Source organism: Sminthopsis crassicaudata, chromosome 4 (assembly GCF_048593235.1).
Source record: "Sminthopsis crassicaudata isolate SCR6 chromosome 4, ASM4859323v1, whole genome shotgun sequence".
NCBI lineage: Eukaryota > Metazoa > Chordata > Mammalia > Dasyuromorphia > Dasyuridae > Sminthopsis > Sminthopsis crassicaudata.
The window spans coordinates 162,432,884-162,454,093 of NC_133620.1; the positions used below are offsets into that span (position 1 = coordinate 162,432,884).

The 21,210-nt window shown below is 32.2% G+C and overlaps 1 protein-coding gene across 2 annotated transcripts in view; it reads left to right on the top strand.

Moving 5' to 3' along the window:
• Window positions 1-20,190, top strand: part of HBS1L (HBS1 like translational GTPase) — a 126,797-nt gene extending 106,607 nt beyond the window's left edge. The window contains exons 14-18 of one of the 2 annotated variants that reach the window (XM_074309776.1): window positions 712-802; window positions 1,166-1,274; window positions 14,957-15,057; window positions 17,293-17,437; window positions 19,525-20,190. In XM_074309776.1, the coding sequence (XP_074165877.1) occupies window positions 712-802; window positions 1,166-1,274; window positions 14,957-15,057; window positions 17,293-17,437; window positions 19,525-19,536 (458 nt within the window). In that variant the 3' untranslated portion in view covers window positions 19,537-20,190. Of the gene's footprint in view, window positions 1-711; window positions 803-1,165; window positions 1,275-14,956; window positions 15,058-17,292; window positions 17,447-19,524 lie in introns of those variants that run through there. The other variant, XM_074309777.1, reaches the window with a different exon arrangement.
• The last annotated feature ends 1,020 nt before the right edge of the window (window positions 20,191-21,210 follow it).

Genomic DNA, 21,210 nt, shown 5'->3' on the forward strand with positions numbered 1-21,210 from the left:
TGTTATTGTTCATTGTTTACCAGTTGTTTCTACCAAGCTTTGAGTGGGTGTCTTCACCTACCTTGTCTTTTCCCTGGCTTGATATACTCTTGCCTTCCATGTTTGCCAAAATAGCAGAGGAGTCTATGAGAAAAAAAGGTACAGAAATAAGTTAGAAGCAATATTAATCATGAAGTCTAATTTTAAAATTCTTTATGATGTTATTTGTATACAAATCAACTCCATTATATCTACTTTTATGGTTATTTTTGTTCATTTCCTACCTCTTAACATGGGCTTGAGGGAAAATTTCAAGGCAGGTTACTTAGCTATTCTGTTTGAAAAAATTTCTGGGACATGCTGTGCTTTTTGTATGACAAACTAAACAACACTACCTTATGTTGCAATGTAAGTCTTAATATTTTCACAAAAGATAGTGAAGAACTGTTGACCATTCCTTAGAAAACTTGGGCTTAAAATCTGTATCAAATAAAGAAAAAGCAGCATTTTATAGTCATATGAAAGTCATGTTATATATCTAAGGTGATACCTTAGCAAAGTAAAGTCTAAAGGAAGTGTTTGACTTTTAGTGAGACTTTTTACTATATAGCCATTCATATTGAAAATGATGAGTAATGACTGATGAGACCTAAACGGCTCAAAATCCCTTGGTTGTTTATAGCTTAGTATCTAGGTATTTCACTTTATACTTTGGTTTTTACTCATTTCCAGGAATCATGCTACATGATGAACCCGTTGATTGGGCAGCAGCAGGAGATCACGTTAGTCTCACCTTAGTTGGTATGGATATCATCAAAATCAAGTGAGTGCAAAAATTCGTTTAAGCTGTTTTGAATATAGGGCCTAAAGACTTACATATACTTTGCAACTCAGTGATTCATTTTAAAAAATTAGGCTTCATATTTACTGTGAACTTCTATTCTTGTCTAGTTAAGATAGTAATATTAAATATCTGTGAACATATTTATTACATTCTTTGAATGGGTTTTGCAAAGTAAAAAAATGATAGAAGATTACTAATGTGGAAACCACATATACCCTAAACTAGAAGGGTATATGCACAAAAAGTCCCTAATTAACTGCTGTACCTTTATTTGTAAAACAAACTGAATTGATTGAAAAGTATTTCCATTACATGCAAATATCTCTTCCCCTTCTTTTGCAGTGTTGGTTGTATTTTCTGTGGTCCCAAAGAACCCATTAAAGCTTGTACTCGTTTCAAAGCTCGAATCCTCATCTTTAATATTGAAATTCCCATCACTAAAGGATTCCCTGTAAGTTTTTGAAAATGCTTATTTTGTTTCTTAAACTTAAAAAAAATATATTATTTTTAAAAGAAACTTTGTGTTCCAGTGCAACTTTCAGCCAAAATAAAAATAAAAACCTAAAGTATTAATTTGCATTCTTGACACAGTGTTCTTTAACTGCCATGAAATATGTGGAAAATGCTTTTAGAAGTAATTACAGAGGGATTAATCTACCATTAAAGAAACTCCATTTGAAAATGTATGCCCTTAAATGTTAAAGCCAAAAACAAAAATACAAAATGTTACAAGAGTTTTAAAATGTTGAAGAATCATATAAATAAAGAAATATTGAACAAATTCATGATGTGTGTATGTTAATGCCAGGCTTAATTATTGCAAGTTAATCAGCATTATAATGATTAAGCCTTATTTTAAAATAGCTTCATTAATGCTGTACTGTAGGGAATAAACTTTATAACTAGGAGTAATAACTTTCTTTAAAAAAATGTTATCATTCAGAAAATATTTTGTAGTAGATGGCAATCACTCTGCACAGAAAAATTCTCAATAGAAAAATTAAAAGGCATATGTCTTCCACTGACATAGAAACCAGCTAATTTCTCAGATGAGAATGAAGACAGGACTTAATTGGCTACAATATTGTGGTTGGGTAGTCAATTATGAAGCAGATTCTTTATGTCTGATTGTGGTTTTTCACACATAATGAAATAAGTTAAGGTAGTATTTGAAATACTTAATTCTAAATCCCAAGTTTATTAAAGACAGATTCTTGGGAGTTTTGTAAACTGGAAAATGTGAAAAGCATTAGACTATAAAATTTCCTTAGATATGAACTAAAACTTTTAAAATTATCTTTTCTTATATATATGGTATAATGAAGGTATAATGAAGTCTTTAGAAACTGTATCTTATGGTTATTATATTTCTTTGGAAGTTTGTGTTTTCTCAGAAATGGCACCAACATTGATAGCATAGAAAATAAATCCAGATATTGTTCTAGGTTTCTTCTGTATTAGCTCAAGATTTTTTTTCTCCCTTAGTCAAATTTTATACTAATTAAAAAAAACAACTACTATCTTTTAGTAGGATTGAATTATTTATTATTTGGAAAACAAGTGAATGTGTCATCAATTAATATGTGTTCTGGAAAAAAAAATCATCAGCAGGTTTTTAAGACATTGTAATTTGGGAGTAAAGATAGAATGTGGTTAAATTTATAATATACTTGTATGTATAATATATGCATAATTATTTGTGTGTGTATGTTCATAGATATAGATATATACCTTTGAGATTAAGAAAGTTTCGGTTTTTAAGACTAGTTATTTCACACATCATTATAGTAATTAATGGAAAATTGTTTATAAATGTAGAATATAAGTCAGAGGTGACAGTTTTTAGTTATGTCCCATATCATGGACTTCCTGCAAGAAAAGAGAGGATGAAAAATTTTTGTTTCATTGAAAAATATATGTGAAGGGGGCAGCTAGGTGGCGCAGTAGATAGAGCACCAGCCTTAAATTCAGAAGGACCCAAGTTTGAATGTGATCTCAGACACTTAACACTTCCTAGCTGTGTGACCCTGGGCAAGTCACTTAATCCCAGCCTCAAAAAAAAAAAAAAGAAAAAGAAAAATATATGTGATTTGGGAAATTTCAATAAATTATGATTTTATTGTAAAATATGCTTTGAAAAATTAGTTGTTTTGTTTAGTTGAAATTGATGACTGAGCCAAGTGCAAGTTACTTATTTCTGATGCTGAACTCATTCTTAGAAAGCAGCATATCCTGTAAATGAAAAGGGTGGAGAAATTACTAAATGATTTTACTTATGCAACTCTGTAATTGCAATTCACAACATTATTTGCCAATAAAGGCCATGAAGAGGTCAATTGTGACTCTAAATAGTAATGCTGTCTTCCTATCTTATGTATATTCTTAAGCATAAAACGAAAGTTTTAAAGTACAGCTTAATTACATTCCACTTTCATATGGTAAGAGTCTTAATCTTGGAACTGTAAGACCCTTAGGCTGAGTTCTGACATTGCTCTTTAAACCAAATAGTCACCTAATATCTAATACTATCCTGCCTGTTTCACAGGGTGGCTTATGAAAAACCTTTTTTAAACTTTAAAATATTATATATATATATACATATATATGTATATGAGTTATTAATTCATATGTAAATACCAAATTTATATTCAGTGACAAATTCAGAAGACATTTGAAGAAAAATGTTGTTTATAGAACACTGTCTTAGGAACAAAAGAGTTATAAAATATAGTTAAGACAATCTCTAGTGTCATAATCTATTGGAAGAATAATGCAAATATACAAATATCATGATGAAATATATTTCAAAAAATGAGATCTACAATCAAATAGTTCATCATTCTTTGCTGATTTTAGAAGAACAAGTAAATTTGAGGAGTGGGAGGAATGGAAGTATAATTATTTTCTTTAAGTTTTTGGATTAGATTTTTCTGCTGCTTGGCCCTAAAGGACAGAAGAACACAGGAACTGTTGATTGAAGTGCTGAGAGGCAAATTCTTATTCATTATAAGGAAAGTCTTAATACAAGTGCTAAAGCGAGAAATAGACTGGTTGTTGGTTCCCTGAAGGTTTCCAAACAAACTTAATGAGTACTTGTTGGGAATGTTATAGACAGGGATTCCTTTTAAGAAATAGGTGGAATTAAATTATTTCTGAAGTCTCTTTTCTTTTGGAGGATTCTGTAATTGGAAAAAGGTGAGTGAGGAAAAAAATGTACTTCATATTGATTAAGTTTAGATAAAATTATGTTGTTATTATAGAGCAATAGATTATTATGTTTAAGTGAACAGTATATGCACATTTATCAATATACAGATTTTTTCACAATAGAAACCATTACTTCTTGACTAAAAAACTATTCCTGCTCTCCATTTGGAAATTAAATTGTGTATTTTGTTTAGGCTATATGCCAATCCCTTAAGAGTCATATTATGAATTTTTAAAATTTAATATTTATTTTTCCCCAATAATAATGCATTTTTCATCATAAGTTCTTCAGAGTTATCTTGGCTCATTGTATTACTGAGAAAAAGCAAAGTCATTCACAGCTGATCATCTTAAAATATTTGTTATTTTGTACATAGTACATTTCACTTTGTATTAGATCAAGTAAATCCAAGATTTTCTGAGAGCATCCTCTCATTTCTTATAGCACAAATAGTATTCCTACGGTTTGTGCTGCCATTCCCATTTATGAATATCCTTATGAATATCCTCTTGATTTCCAGTTCTTTGCCACTGAAAAAGAGCTGCTATAAATATTTTTGTACAAATAGGTCTTTTTTCTTTTTTTAAAAAAATTTCTTTCTGTATACACACCTTGTAGCAGTATTGGTAGGTCAGGGGTTTTTAATGTCCTTTGGGCATAGTTCCACGTGGCTCTGTGGGACAGTTGAATCAGTTCACAGTTCCACCAATAGTGCATTAATATCTCATTTTCCCCACATCCCCTCTTTGTCATTTTTCTTTTCTGTCCTATTAGCTAAACTAATAGGTGTGAGGTAGTACCTTAGAATTGTTTTAATTTGCATTTCTCCAGTGGTGATTTAGAGCATTCTTGAAAGGCAAGAGTGAAAGCAAAGAGAGAATAGAATAAACAGAAGGGGGAAAGATGGAGGAAATCACAGTTAGCATTAGTAACTATGAAAAAATTTTTGAAATTTTTCAAACATTTAGAGAACTGAGTCAAATTTATAAAATTTCATATAGCTATAAATAGCTTTGATCACTTCATCTGAAAACTATTAATATCTTTTGATCATTTGTGGAATGGCTCTTATTTTTATAAATGGGGAAGATAAGTAAGTAAACTTTATTCTCCTAAGAATTGGCTCAAAGAGGGTATGATATACATATTCAATTGGGTATAGAAATGTTATCTTTATAGAAAAGTAGGAGGAGAAGAGGATAGAAACAGAGGTAGAGTGTTAGAAGTAAGAGCATATTTGGGGAGATGACAGTGAGAAACAAACTATAGCTATACATCTGGTATCTTAATAGTATCTGATTAGACTGACCTTCCCTTTCACTTATATAAAAGCTTTTTCTTGCCTTTTTTTTGTCAAATAATTACCCCCATTTTACCTCTCCCTTTCCCTTTCTTCCAGTGCATTCCTTTTTTTTTTTTCCCACTAGATTCCTTTATGTTCATCTCATACCTGTGTCCTGTGTCTTTCTTTATGTACTCTTTCTAACTGTCCTAATAATGAAAAAAGTTCTTATGAATTAGAAGTATAAACTTCCCATGTAGAAATGTAGATTATTTAACTTTATTAATATGATTTCCCTTTTCTGTTTTACCCCCTTGTGCTTCTCCGGAGTCCTATAATTGAAAGTCAGATTTTCCATTCAACTCTAGTCTTTTCATCAAGAATGCTTGAAAGTCCTCTATTTCATTAAACATCTATTTTCCCCCTGAAAAATTATACTCAGTTTTGCTGGATAGCTGATTATCAGTTGTAATCCTAACTCCTTTGCTCTCTGGAATATCATATTCCAAATCCACCACTCCTTTAAGGTAGAAGCTGCTAAATCTGGTGTTTTTTTGACTGTCTCCATGATATTAAATTTTTTTTTTTCTTTCTGGCTGCTTGCATTATTTTCTCTTTGACCTGGGAGTTCTGGAATTTTATATTCTTGGGTGTTTTCGTTTTGGGATCTCTTTCAGGAGATAATCAATAGATTCTTTGTACTTTTATTTTACCCTCTGTTTCTAAAATATCAGGATAGTTTTCCTTGATAATTTCCTTGAAAGATGGTGCCTAAGCTCTTTTTAAAAATCATGTTTTCCTATAGTCTCTCCCCTGAATTTGCTTTCTGACTCAGTTCTTTTTCCAAAGAGATATTTCACATTGTTTTCTCTTTTTCTTTCAATTCTCATTTTTAAGGAATTATTTTCTTCTTTTTCATTTTTGCCAGTTCTACTTGGTAAGGGAGTTTTCTTCAGTTAATTTTTGTGCCTCTTTTTTCATTTGACCCGACCCATTTTGCTTTTCCAGGCATTCTTCTCCTCATTGGCTTTTTGTACCTTTTACCATTTGGCCCATTCTTTTTTTTTAAGGTGTTATTTTCTTTTGTATCGTGTATATCTGTGTGTGTCCGTGCCTCCTTTATCAAGCTGTTGACTCTTTTTTCATGATTTTCTTGCATTTCATTTTCTTCCTAATTTTCCTCTACCTCTCTTGATTTTCAAATTCCTTTTTGAATTCTTCCATGGTCTGAGACCAATTCATATTTTTCTTGGAGCTTTGACTTTCTTTTTTTCTGAGTGTATATTTTGATCTTCCTTCTCATCTTAGTAGTTTTCTGTGGTCAGAATTTTTTTTTTCTGTTTGCCCATTTTGTGACTTTTAACTCTTTGCTAAATTGGGGCTCTGCTTCTAGGATGGAGGGCATACTGTTCCAATCTGAAGGGTTTTGTGTAGCTGTTTTCAGAGATACTTCTAGGAAGCTATAAGTTTTCATTTCTTCCTAAGTAGTATGATCTGAGGAGAGATGTATTTACTATTCTCTTGGCCTATGCACTACTATTGAGCAACCACAAGTACTCTTTTCTGCCCTGAAACTAGCCTTTGAAAGGTCCCTTCTCCACTATGGTTGCAAACTACTCCTCATCCTGGGGCAGTCACCTCAGACTGTGACCTGAGACCGAGTTTTGAAAGTGACAGAATTCTGTCCCTAGTGCTAGGAGAGAGAGCCCTGTAATCGTTCTTCCCTTCCTACCCTCCAAGAATTTATTTATCTAAAACTTAAATACAAAATAGAAAAAGATTAAAGAAAAAAAATTGCCATGCATACAGAATATAAGAAAGGATTAAAAATATGAGATAATAAATTTCCATTTCAAGAAAGCCTATATAATAAATACTACCCCCGTGTTCAAAGCTATCCATCTTTGCTGCTTTGTAAGTTTTCTTTTGTTCTCTGCTGTGCATATTTTACATAATTCTTTTTTTCCACTTTCCTCTTTACACCTTCTCCAAAACTAACATTAAGTGCAGATATATATATATATATATGTATATGTATATGCATGCATATATATGCATACAAAGATATCTGTAATCATACACATATACATTCATATACATCTCTGTGAGGCTGTACTTTGTTTATCCTGGTTCTCTGAAAGTGGATGATGCCATCCTACTTAAGTATTTTCTGTATTTTTCTAAATCCATCAACTTAGTATTTTTTACTCATGGAATTTTCCAACCTTATACTATCTAGTTGGGGTTTTTTTGTTTGTTTTTGTTTTTGTTTTTTTTTAATAGTCTGAAACATATCAGTTAATATGGCTGACAAATAGTATAGTTTTCCTATTTTTCTTTTTAACTTTAACTTTTTAGATCAATGATATCTAGCCTTTTTTTCCCTAGTAAATTCTATTCCTACTCATTATTTTTGTGTGTATCTTTATTTCCTATCCCTGCTTACTCCTCTGCTTTACTCCTACCTACTAACCTATATTGTATCTATAATCCCTCTTTTATCCTCTTAACTCACCTTTTCCCTTCCTCTTTATATCCCACTCCTGTTCATCTACATACTTTATCCTTTTCCCATCATCTACACACCCTTCTATAGTCCACCTTATTCCATCTCCTCTTCCTACTTTTTTATAGTTAGAAATTTTTTTACCCTTTTAGATATATATGTATTGTTCTCTCTTTAACTCATTCCCAATGTAAGATTCCAGAACTATGTCCTTTTCCCCCATCCAATTTTTTTGTGTCAGTTCTTTCTCTTGCATCTCATTCATATATTTACTTTTTAAAATTTTTTTTCCTACACAGTTTCACTTTTTAGAATTACATCATACTCAGCTTTATGGCAATTTTAGTTTTAAACTACCCAATTACTAATTACAATCTTAGACATATGATTTACATTTCAATATAAAACAAACAGTTTGTCTTTATTCAATCCCTTGAACTTATTCTTTCATACATATGTTTCTCTTGGATCTTATATGCAAGACATTGAACATCCATTTTGTTATTGTTGTTTAGAATTATGCTTAATTTTTCTGGGGATGATATGTTTAGCTGCAACCTTAGTTCTTTTGATCTTTGCTATATAGTGTTTCAAGATCTACTTTCTTTTACTGTAGCCACTGCTAGGTCTTGTGTGATTCCAAATTGTTAACTGCCATTTTTGAATTGTTTTTTTCCTTGTTGCTCAAAAAATAAAATCTTTGTGATCTGAAAGTTTCAAAATTTGACTCATTGTTTTCCTCATAGAAACTCTTTTAAGTATTGATGGGATTTTTTTTTTTTTTTCCAGTTTCTACTTCACCCTCTTGTTCTAATACTTCAGGACAGCATCCTTTATTTATTTGTTTATTTTTATTTAAAGAAAAAGAAAAAGAAAAACAGCAAAGGAAAATAAAACAAAACAAAATAGAATATTGTCATGTACCCAGAGGAACATCAGGGAGAATTCAAAAATATATAAAAAATTACCATTCAAGAAAGTTTATATAATAGAAAAAATTATATTCATGAGTATCCATCTTTTCTTTGCTTCCTTGCAGTTCTTTTGTTCTCTGCTCTGTACTTTTTTTTTACTTTGTTCTGTTTTTCCCCTTTCATCCTCTCTCCAAAAAACAGGCTATCGTTAAGCTTAGATGTATATATTTATATGTGTATATACAAATATATTCACACCCATGCATATATCCCCCACTTCCATATACACGCACATTTACATTCACAGCTATATATGTATCTATATATACACACATATACATAGAGCAACTTGCATATGTATTTACATTTTTTCATGCCCTACTCATATAAACATGTATCTAAAATAATATTAGTGTGACTGACATAATGTAGACTTCTCTCTTGATTGAATCTTTGTTTGACTTTGTCTAAGATTATTAGATATTTTTTCTAATAAATTATATTCCTAATCCTTGTTGTAGTGTTATGGTATGTCTCATTCTTTCCTATCTATGCTTGCTCTTCTGCTTTAATTCTACTCCTTAATTTGCCTTGCTATTATTTAACCTCCCTTCACCCATGGATCCCTCCCATATCTTCTTCCTCACCCTTTGCTTTCTCCTCCATCCATCCCCTCCCCCCTTATTTCCTATTTGTATTTTGAAGGATGCTACATATTGTTCTCTCTTAAACATGTTCTCAACTCCTGTACTCAACTCTGCCCCAATCTTTCTTTTGAGCTGCTCATTTGCTGATATTAATCTTAAGCACATGATATACATTTCCATGTAAAAAACAAACTATTGGTTCACGTTAAGTTCTTTAAATTGATCATTGATATTGGCTCTCATATGTTAAATTTACTATTGAGTTTGGGTTTGGTTGAAAGAAAGTCCTGAAAATCTGCAAATTTGTTCAGTAGTTTTTTTTTTTCAATATTATGGATAATTTTGCTGGATATGATATTTTTGGCTGAAAGCCTAGTTCTTTTAATTGAAATATATATGATTCCAGTACCTGTGGCTTTTATTTTGGCTGCTGCTAAATCCTGTACCATGCTAATTGTAGCTCCAGTATATTTGAATTGTTTCTTTCTTGTTTCTTATAAAATTTTCTCTTTGATCTGGAGGTTTTAAAATTTGGTAATAATACTCCTATGCTCCTATGTGTTTTCCACAAAGTGTCTCTGAGATGGTAAATTTTTTCCATTTCTACTTTCCTCTCATGTTCTATCACTCCAGTACTATTTTCTTTGATTATTCCTACATTATTGTGTTAAGGCTCATTTTTTGGTTACAGCTTTTAGGTAGTCGAATTATTGTGTTATTTTATCTTGATCTGTTCTCTAGATCTGCTGTTTTTCTTATAAAATATTTTACATTCTGTTTGATTTTTTTTATTTTTTTATTTCTTGGTCTCTTATACCTTCATTGTCTTACCTTTGCCTAGTTCTAATTTTCAGAGTTGTTTTTGTCTTCAAGACTCTGTAGCTCCTTTTCTAGTTGGTTTTTTCATAATCTTTTTGTTTTTCTTGTATTTTTTTTCTTTTTATAGTTTTTCTTCAGTATCTCTTATTTGATTTTTAAATTCTTTTTTGAGTTCTGTAAATTCTCTCAGCCATTTAATATCACTCTTTGGGATAGAAGAAGCTTTTAAAAATTTTTTTTAAACTTCAATGCCTTCCTCTGAAGACAAACCTGAGTCTTCCCTATTCCAATAGTAATTTCTATGTTTAGATTCTACTTTGCTGGTTAATTAAAAGAGAGAGAGAGAAGTATTAGTGTAAACACTGCTAATTGGGAGGTGGGGAATAGTATCTTTAGCTTCACTTTACTTTCCCCTCTGACCTGGAACCCCAAACCAAAAGCTCCACCAAAAAAGTCCCTTCTCTACTGCTTTTGCATTCACCGGAGGTGCTGGTTTCTTCTTATCCAGGGCTGCCTCTCAGCAGCAGAGCTGGGCCTGGGCTTCCTAATCAGCCAAGGTTCACTCAAGTCTTCCCAGATTCAGATCCCAATTCCACATGTAGTCTGGAAGGTGAGAATTTCTGTAGTCTTGCTTAGGCAGTTAGCTCAGGGGTCCCTACTTGGTGTTTGTGTGGAACTAGCCCAAAGGTGTTTGCACTTCACACTGATTAATCCTGCCCTGAGGTTTTCAGATCTTTTTAGGTTGTACCAGGAAGACCCTGTTCTGCCCCCAAGTCATCTTTGTTTTTTTAATCAGTCCATGTTTGTGCTGATGAACAGATTTGTTGTGTTTGTGGGGGAAATTTACTGACTTACTCCTCCATCTTCCCAGAATCCTCCTCTGACAGTATTCTTTAATTATCTCTTGTATTATTGTATTAAGATCTTTTTTTTTTTTTTGATTGTTGCTTTCAGGTAGTGCAATTATTCTTATGTTTTCTCTCCTTGATCTTTCTCCAAATCTGTTGTTTTTCTTGTGAGATCTCATGTTCTCGTCTGTTTTCATTCTTTATATTTTGTTTTATTATTTCTTGGTTTTTTATAAAGTTACTGCCTTTCCCTTGCTTAATTCGAGTTTTCAAGGAGTCTTTTTCCTTAATATTCTGGACCTCCTTTTCTAGTTGGTTGACTTCTTTTCATAATGTTATTTTTTTCTTGTATTATCTTTATTTATTTTTTTTCATTTTTAGTTAGGTTTTTTTTTTTCCTTAGTCTCTCTCATTTGATTTTTAAAATCTTTTTGAGTTCTATGAATTTTTTCTGGCCAGGTTACCTTTTAGCATTATTCTTTGGGATAAGAGAGGGCATTTTAAATTTCAGTTTCTTCCCCTGATGGTGAACCATGGTCTTCCCTATTCCCATAATAACTCTTTAAGTTTGAGTTCTTTCTCCTTTGCCTGCTCATTTTTTTTTTTTTAAATTTGTGGCAGATTGTTGGTGTAATTACCTCTAGTCTTGGGGTATAGAGAATGGTGCCTCTGGCCTCAGATCCTCCTCAAGTTCTATCCTCCTGTAAGAAACCAAGAACTGCCCTTGTGTAAGTGCCATAGCCAGCAGTGTCCCTGCCCCATTGCTTTTGCGCTTACAATGTCTGCTGGTTTCTTTTTTGGCCAGGACCATATCTAGACAGCACAGGCAGGCTTTTTATTTCTATCAATAGAGTTTCTCTCAATCTTCCCTGACTCAGATTTCTTATTCCTCACAATGTCTAAGATGTGAAATCTCCTATAGTAGGGCCTGATACTCCCTCCCAACACAATTAATCTGAGGACTCACTGCTTATTGTTTAAGAGGAACTAGCCTGGAGGTGTTTAAAATTGACATGGGGCAAACTACTTTCCTGATATCTATCTTGAAATTTTCTTTGATTGTTCTATGAGACTAACTTTTTTCACACTAAATTTGTTTTTATACTCTACTGCTCTGAGTCACAACTATCTTGTTTGTGGGGAAAATCTAGAGAATTTGCAATTTTCTAATGTACTATGCCATCTTCCCAGAACTCTCTCTTGTAATCTCCTTCTGACCATTTACTGATCAGACGTCTTCTGACCCCTTACTGTTTGTGGGCTGAAAGCTCTGGAAGCAGCCACTGTTTTTACTATTGCTGATTCAGTGAGGCCTTCTCATGGTATTCTGGGACTAGGTATGAGCTAGCATGGAGTAGATTTGGACATTCTCACTCAGGTGCAACAGATTTTTCTTGCTGACCTTCTATGTTGTCTTTGGCTAGAGAATTATTTCACCTCTTCCTTTTGTGGGTTCTGCTGCTTTTTGCATTGTTTTATGGAATTATTTACAAGTGTTCAGAGAGGTTTTAGGGAGAACTCAGCCAAATTTTCTCTTATCTTGGCTCCTCCTCCATATTCTAAATTCTTACATCTACACATCTGAGAAGGAACCAGGAATTAGGTATGTTTGTCACCTGGAATCTCAGTACTTGGTTCTAGCTTTCTCTCACATAAGCCAGTCTTAACCGTGAGCAGTTCTTAATTTCTAGTGTGCCATTCAAATGATTCAGGGGAGAAATCAAAGCCTAGGAAAGTAAAATGATTGCCCGTAAGCTTACATAGGAAATCAGTGTCAAAACTAAGCCAGTTTATCGAGTGTTAATTTAAAATTTAGTTAACTAAACATTTATGAGGTGCCTGCTACATGAATGATACCATGATAGTGTTAGGGGTATTAAAAACAAATACAAGACTGCTCTAAAGAACTGATAGTTTATTGAAAGGATCCCACATTCACAGATTAAAAAATGCAAGGTAATTGGAAGGAAAGAAAGCTTAACATCTGGGCATGGGTGCTAGATGAGATGGAGAATGAAAACTTTCACAAAGGAGATGCCAGCTGAACCTAAAAAGTACTAAGGATCCAGAGGGAAACAAATTAAGAGGGACATGAAGGACAGCCTGGGAAAAGATAGAGAGGGACAAGAAATGGGATATCATTTTGGGGAGCTCTAAACCAGCATGGTTGAAATATAGGTTATGAGATAGGAATTAATGAAATAATTTTAAAGATGGAAGCCTATTTGTAGTTGGCTTTAAATGACAAGCTGAGGAGTGTGTATACTAGAGACAGAAGGGAGCTCATGAAGATTTTTGAGCAACAGAATTACATGCCTTTGCTTTAAGAAAATTGTTTTGGCAGCTGCATAGAGGATGGATTATACAGGAGAGAGAATTACATGTAAAACTGATTTTATTGTTAAAGAAAATAGCTTGGTTGTCTGCTTTGTTATAGCAAACAGTACTGATAGAAGCTATTATTCTTTGAAGTAACAGTGGCCAAAGATCAGAAAAAATCTAGGTTTACTTAAATCTTAAGAGCATATATCCAGCACAACTCAATGGTTTATGATTTCATTACATTGTAGCATAATGCACTTACTGGTGTGAATTTAAATCTGAGTCATTAGAAAATGTATCCTGCAAATCAATACTTAATAATTTTTAATAGAATTACTCTAATAAGAATGAGATTTGATACGCTTTAGTGAGGTTTTTGTTTTTTAAAAGAAGAAATAACATTAAAAATTAAAACTTGAATTATCTGGAAATTCACTTAACATATTTCATTTTGCTTGACTTTGGTATCTTTTTGATGCCACCATTTAGGGAATTGGGGATTTTTACCCTTGGGTCTATGGTCATTCCTCTCTACTTCTGCAGTATCCCTTCTCGCACCCTGTTTAGTCCAGAAAAGTATATCATTTAAAGGACACTTTTGCCACAGGTCAGAAAAATCTATTTATGGGTTTCATTGTTGCTGGAACTCTGTCTTCCCAGAAATCAGCTGGAGGCAGGATCACTAAACGTCTTTATTCTTGATCTTTTACAGTCAAGGTCAGGGGGTTAGGTCTAGCAATCTCACACACACCTTCCTCCCTCAAACACCAGAAGAGACTGACTCAGTGTCAGCGTCTCAGTTTCCTCTTCCTCCTCCACCCACACATGTCACTTTCCCCTCTTTGTCCCATCAATCAAGTCAGCACAGAACAGCTGGGAAGGGTCAACCTTCAAACAAGTTAATAGGGAACTGTCCAGTGGGCAATTAGTCTTACGTGCTTCATTATCCAAGTGCATTGCTCAGTTCTAGCCCTTTACACATTGTCTTCTTGGGCACACATTTACAACTCATTTATACATTTGATTACTTTGGGGAAGTTGAATTAGGCAAGGCAGTGTGATGCTTTTGCATGTATTATATAATGCCGTCTGCATAGTAAATATTCACTGACTGAGGAAAGAACACCACAACATAATAGAATGGAAAGAGCATTGGCCTTAGAGTCAGGATATCTAAGAAAAGTTCTAATTTCTTACCTGATAAAATAAATATGAGATCTCTAAACCATTTTAAATTTTCAAAAATTCACTATTCTATGATTCTCATTTTCCAACAATGCTGGTTAAAGCACATATTACTGTATCTACATTGAACACAAAAGGCAGATGAATGAATAGGAGAGACACACATACAGAGAGAGAGAGAGAGTGTGTGTGTGTGTTTTATGGGATAGTCTGACATCTTCAAGGAGTTTTCGGTCTTGTTAGGGTGGTCAAAACTGTCAGATCTGAATAATTAGAATAATATATAAATGCTAAATGTATATGCTAAATTAAATATAATCAGTGCTACAATATATAGTATAGGGTGACATAAGATGAACTGCTATTTGGAGTATTTTTAATTTCATTCAATTTTTATTTTAGGTACTGTTACACTATCAAACTGTAAGTGAACCTGCTACCATCAGAAGATTGATTAGCATCCTGCACAAAAGCACTGGTGAAGTCACAAAGAAAAAACCCAAGTGAGTGTTTTCACAATGTAGAAATGCCAGCAAGTAGTATAGTGTTTTAGAATTATTTTACAAAATATTGCTCTTTAGTAAGTAGAATTATATTTGCAGTATTCTCATTAATATTTTAAAAAGTTGATAGTAAGGTCTTATTAATTTGTATAGGTGGGAATGCCAATAGTCGATTTACTGTGATGATTATTCCTGAGAATAAACTGTGGAAGTGTGTAATGTTAAATGGTATCAAATTCTACATATTAAGTGTTATGAAGATTTAAATTGTCACTGATTTTTGAGATGGAATTGCATTGTCCTTATTTGCCTGTTAACCCCCCTCCTTTCTTGTCCCTCCCCTCTATTACCCCTCTCCCCTGTGGCTACATGACTGCTTGACCATATGACAACTCTGCTGAAGTTTATTCACTTTGCTGGCTTAATGACTGTTCTTGGCTTGACTTTGTTCACCCTGGTAATCTGGCTACAGTGTTAGCATCTGTAATGTCTGCTGTCAAGATAACATTCCACTATGGAGAATTTGCAGTTATTTAATAGTAAAAAGTATACTCTGATGACATATTTTTCCTGAGAGAAGGTGTAGATTTTTTCCTCCTCATAATCAAGTTCTAAGTGTTGAATGCTTTCTAAAAACATCAAATTTCAATAGAAGTGTGAGCCTTGAGCATGGTCAGAAACTCAAGAATTGGAATTCTGATCACTCCATGTCATGGGAACATATTCTTCTTCTATTTTAGATCATATTTTATGGAAATCCACTGAAACAACAACAAAAACAAAATACCCTTTTCTAGAATGACTTGAGAAAGATACCTGTTTTACTTTCTGTTGGGGAAAATAGCACTTTAAAAAAACAAGCTTACTAGGAAGTAGAAAAACTGGCATTTATAGTTAGTTTTGCATGATAGAATATTAGAGTGGAAAAATGCTTTACAAGTCATTCAACTTTTCCATAATACACATGAACATAAGTTGCTGCTCTCTTTTTTTTCCTCCAATATCTTTATTCGGGTTCACTTCACTAACTGCTTTCTGACTGGTCATAGTTCTTGTCTCTTTCTTTGCTAAGAATTGAAGTAGTCAGCAAGGTAAGTTAAGAAATTAAATCCTGGTGCTTACTTTATCCATGTTGTTCCAAACATATATTTTCTCTATTCATTCAGCTTGTTAAAGCATATGGTTTCACCAGTCTTCAGTAATAGCCTACATTTAAATATAGTGCTATGAGGTTTACAAGTGAATATAATGAATGCCTTAAGGTTTATAAACTTTTTGGAGTGATACAAGCTCCTATGGCCAAATTCTGCTTCTTTTGCTTAATAGGAAATTTTGAATAAATCATTTAACATTTTGAGTTTTAGTTTCCACATCTATAAAATAAAAATATTTGAATGCTCTTTAAGCATTCTTATATTCTTTTGTTTTTTCAAAAATATAATTTGAGTATCTCAACAAGAGGGAATGACATAATGGAATAGTCAAGGGAAACCAGGAATTTTGTCTGCTCAAACATTCTTAACCTGTAAGAGTTTATACATTCCTTCTTCACACATTCTTAACTTATAAGAACTTCATTTGTTCTAATGTACTTTTTCTTTTAAAAGTCACTGGTTACTACCTAAGAAAATTTAAGCCTACAGAGTTGTTCACACATTAGTGTAGTTTAGTTTCCTTTCTTTTTAATCACTAGCATCTATTAATCTATGGGAGTTTGTTTATTTATTGAATGAGAGCTTTGATTTAAAGTGAAAAGTTAACTTTCTACCTCTGAGAAGAGCATATTAGAATAAAATACAGAAAGGTCAAGGAAAGCTTTTAGGCAGCCAGAGGGCAACATTCTATGAGAAATTATAGAAATTGAATATGATGGTACCAAAGACAAACTTATTTTTGTTTTTATTTTTGTCTAGGGCCCTGATGGTGGGTAGTATGAATCTTTGCCATTGAATATCTTCTTGTTTATGCTTAATTTTATTATTACTTGATCTTTGATCGTAATATCTGAAGAAAAGACATTGTAATGATACTAACAGCATTTTTATAAATCAGTGGGAAAATATACACAGATTAGTGTTTTAGGGTTTGGTATCTTTCTTATAATTGATCCAAAATTACATGTCTGTATGTATTTATTTAAATATTCCTTTGTCTTTTCATAGTTTATGGTTTTGCCTATTTTTGTTTTGTTACTTTAGTTGTAACTATATCCAAATAATCAATTTTTTTTGGCAGGTTGTTGACTAAAGGCCAGAATGCTTTAGTAGAACTACAGACACAAAGACCTATTGCTCTTGAATTATATAAGGACTTTAAAGAACTGGGAAGATTCATGTTGCGTTACAGTGGTTCTACTATAGCTGCGGGTGTTGTCACTGAGGTACAGTGATATGGTTATGTCATTAATTTAAAAACATTTATATAGAAGTTAAAAGAAAATGTGTATTATGGTACTGATATAGAATTTCTGAATTCATTTTTCTCCCTTATTTTACTTTTTTATTTTTAAATAACAAATATTTTTAAAATTATCTCTCTCATTTCCCATCCTCCATTGAGAAAATTCCAACATATAAAACAAAACAAAAGAAAGGGAAAATAAACCTTCTTCAAACCAAACTTGATAATCTCAAAATAATCTTTTTCCTTAAATTACCTATCCTGATTAAGCATATGAAATTATAGTCTCAAGAAGCATTCTATTTTCTTAATTTAAGAAAAACATAAGTCTCATATTTTAGGGGATGGCTTATTTATTTTACAGGAGTGCTTTTCATTTGGTAAAAGTTGAAGATTTTATTCTTTATTCTTCCTAGTTTTTTGGAAAATATTTTTGTAATATGATTCCATTTTTTTCTTTTTCTTACAGTTCGCCTCCCCCATTTGTTGATGGAAAGAGCAAAACTATAATAATAATAATAAAAATAAAATAGCTCAAATGAAATATGATTCCATTTTTAAAATTTACTATTATAAGCCTTATATAAGCTTTATAAGCTTATATAATATTCCAAAAAGTGAGGAAACTAACTCTGATCTCAAATCTTCTACAGATTAACTATATAATCTTGATCATTATTTTATCTCTAGACTTTCATTTCTTTAATGGTAAAATCATGTCATTGTAGTATATATTCTCTGAGATCCTGGCTAGAACTAACATTGTGTAACATTTCAGGAAACATCAAATTATGAAAAACAAGACCTATCTGGTTGACAGTACACATAGAGAAATTATATTCTTCACATCATGATAGTAAATATTAATTTTAGGAACCTTCTGACTTGAAAAATCAAATTTAACTTAAAAAATTTTTTAATAATAGTTTTAAATTTTCAAAATATATGCAAAGGTAGTTTTTAGCATTCACCCCTGCAAAACCCTGTGTTCCAAGTTTTTCTCCCTCCCTTCCTCTCACCATCTCTCCTAGATAACAAGTAGTCCAATATATGTTAATGTGCAGTTCTGCTATTTCCACATTTATCATGTTGCAAAGAAAAATCAGATCAAAAAGGAAAAAAATGAGAAAGAAAGAAAAAAAAATGCAGCAACAAAAAAAGATGTGAATACTATATTGTGATCCACATTAAATCCCCCCAGTCTTTTTTTTGGATGGAGATGACTTTCTTCATCACAAATCCATTAGAATTGGCCTGAATCACCTCATCAAATTTAATTTTTAAAGAATGGATTTCATGATTTTAGATCTCTAAGATTGACATTTAAACTGATTGTACTTTAAGCAATATCAAAGTTAAATTTATCATATTCATAGTTTTTTTCTGACACAAAACTTTCATGAATTTTTTACATGTATTTCAGCAATTCAAGAATTAATCATTTTATTGATGTTTCCTTCACCAATTTTGAGAACCTAATAGATAATCTTTTAAGTATTACACTAGCCAGAATTCCTCATACTGCAGCCAACTCTATGATGAGCCATTATTTGGCAAGGGTAGTTCTAAGATGACAGGTGGCAGTAAAGCTTCTAATCTGTGGAATCTGTGATTCCATTATCTTTTTATATCTTCCTGTTGGATTTTCCAAAGCTTGGACTTCATTGGCATAACTTTTGAGAACTCAGGGTATAGCTCTGTAACACAATATAGTATCTGGGTAGGATTATAGTAACTAAAGTTATAAGTATATTAAATAAAGCATTTTTTAAAATGTAATTGCCATAGAATAATCAGCATTTAAGAAGTCAGATGGATTTTAGAGGTTATATGGTCCAAACTCTTCATTTTACAAATGTGGAAGGGAACAGAATCTAGTCAAAGAATTTCAAGGAAGAATGAAGTCAGCTGAGAAGTTAGAAAAGTTGTCCGAGATAGAAATAATGAATTCGTTGGGTAAGATGAAAAAGTTTCTCCTCAATATGACAGATACATTCCTTGTAGGTTTTTTTTTTTCTATTAAGAAATTAATTAAATCATAGTAATTGTACTTTTTTTTTTTTCCAGATTAAAGAATGACAATGGGATCAGAACTTTATCCTTTCACCAAAGGCCATGACTCAACTAGACCTCTATTTTTAAAGAATCTTTTTATTCCAGATAAAGAAACAACATACATTTAGGCATTTAAAATGAGGGGGGGAAATTTAAGCTGCAGTAGAGGAAGTATTAACATTTTATCCTGCAAAACAAAATGCCAATTGATGAGGGAATGCCACCATTGTACCTTCATTTCAAAAATATTTTCCATATGAAATTTTAAGTTAGATAGGTGTGACTCACCAGAGTTATGAAAATTATCAGAAAGATGTATTAGAAGACATTAAATCATCATGAAATGGAGTCTATTTCCAGCCAAATATCAGAATGTTTACAGTTTTTTCTTTTGATTTGTGAATTTACTGCACATTCTTTTAGGAAGCTTGACTCAATTAAGCTGTTACCATAGTTAAAAGTTAACTTGGATCTTTTTTTTCCAAGTTGACTGAGGAAGAATTTGCTGACTTTTTTGACAAAAGCATATTGTGTTGAGCACAAGAATGCCTCTCCCCCCAAAGTAAATTTGAAATTGTTTAATTTGAAATTAATGGAAACTGCTCTGTTAGTGACCATATTATTTAAGAAATATAAAATAAGTAAATAATAAAGTACCCTGGTTTGAGCATAACAGTACAATGTGTTTTGTTTCTTAGTTTTTACTACCCTTACTTAACAATTCCACATTATATTTATGTAGGGAACTTTCATATGGGTTTTTAATTGTTTTCAGAATAGTAGAGTAAGACTAACCTATTTCAGAAAATCTTATATTAATAATCAAGTCCATTTTTCTAACTCACCAATTGCTGTCAATTTCTTGAGAGTAAGAAATAAGTCTGTTCTTTAAAGAAAGTCAAATTCTATTTACAAAAACAAAGTTACTCCATTGTATAGTTCAGTACAGAGTCAATCTAATAAGTTTCTTAGAGAATCAAAATTATAATGAGTAACTGTTATTTTCATGAGTGCATATTGTTGATGAAACAGTATTAATAATGAAGTATCAGACTATTATTATTACTATTACTGTAAGCTAAAGATTGAAATCAGTTTCTAACTGGTTGCTTCATAGTAACCTAACCATATTTGACAATTTTTCAGATACCATATAAATAGACCTTATGAATGTAAAAATTTAAATTTTCAGATCCTAATGTACATAAATTAGTGAAAATCATTATGAATGTATAATTTGCATATGTTTTAGCCAATAAAAGGAAGGATATAACCATAACTTTGAGGGAATAGTAGCAAGGTAAAGGGATTGAAGGATAGGCAACATGTGCATGTATTTGTAGCTAGTGGGGAAAAAGCCAAAGAAACAGAAGGAATAAATGAAAGAAGAAGCTCCTGGGAGAAAGGGTAGCCTTGGCAAGGACTCCTGCTTTTTCCACAGACATGAGCAAAGGAGGGAAGAATGGGGAGAGGTGAAGAGAGTGAAGTTCTGAGTTATGGGATGGGAGAAAAGAGGTAATTTTTTTTTTTTTTTGAAGTGAGATATGCAGATTTATAGTGGGAGTGGAATATGTAATTAAATATGCGATTAAAGTAAAAAGAATTACTATGTAACAATGAGTCCTTTGCTGACAATGCTTTAAAGCAAATTATTAAAAAAAAACCCTATTCTGGCACATCTATGACTCTCCAGGTAAA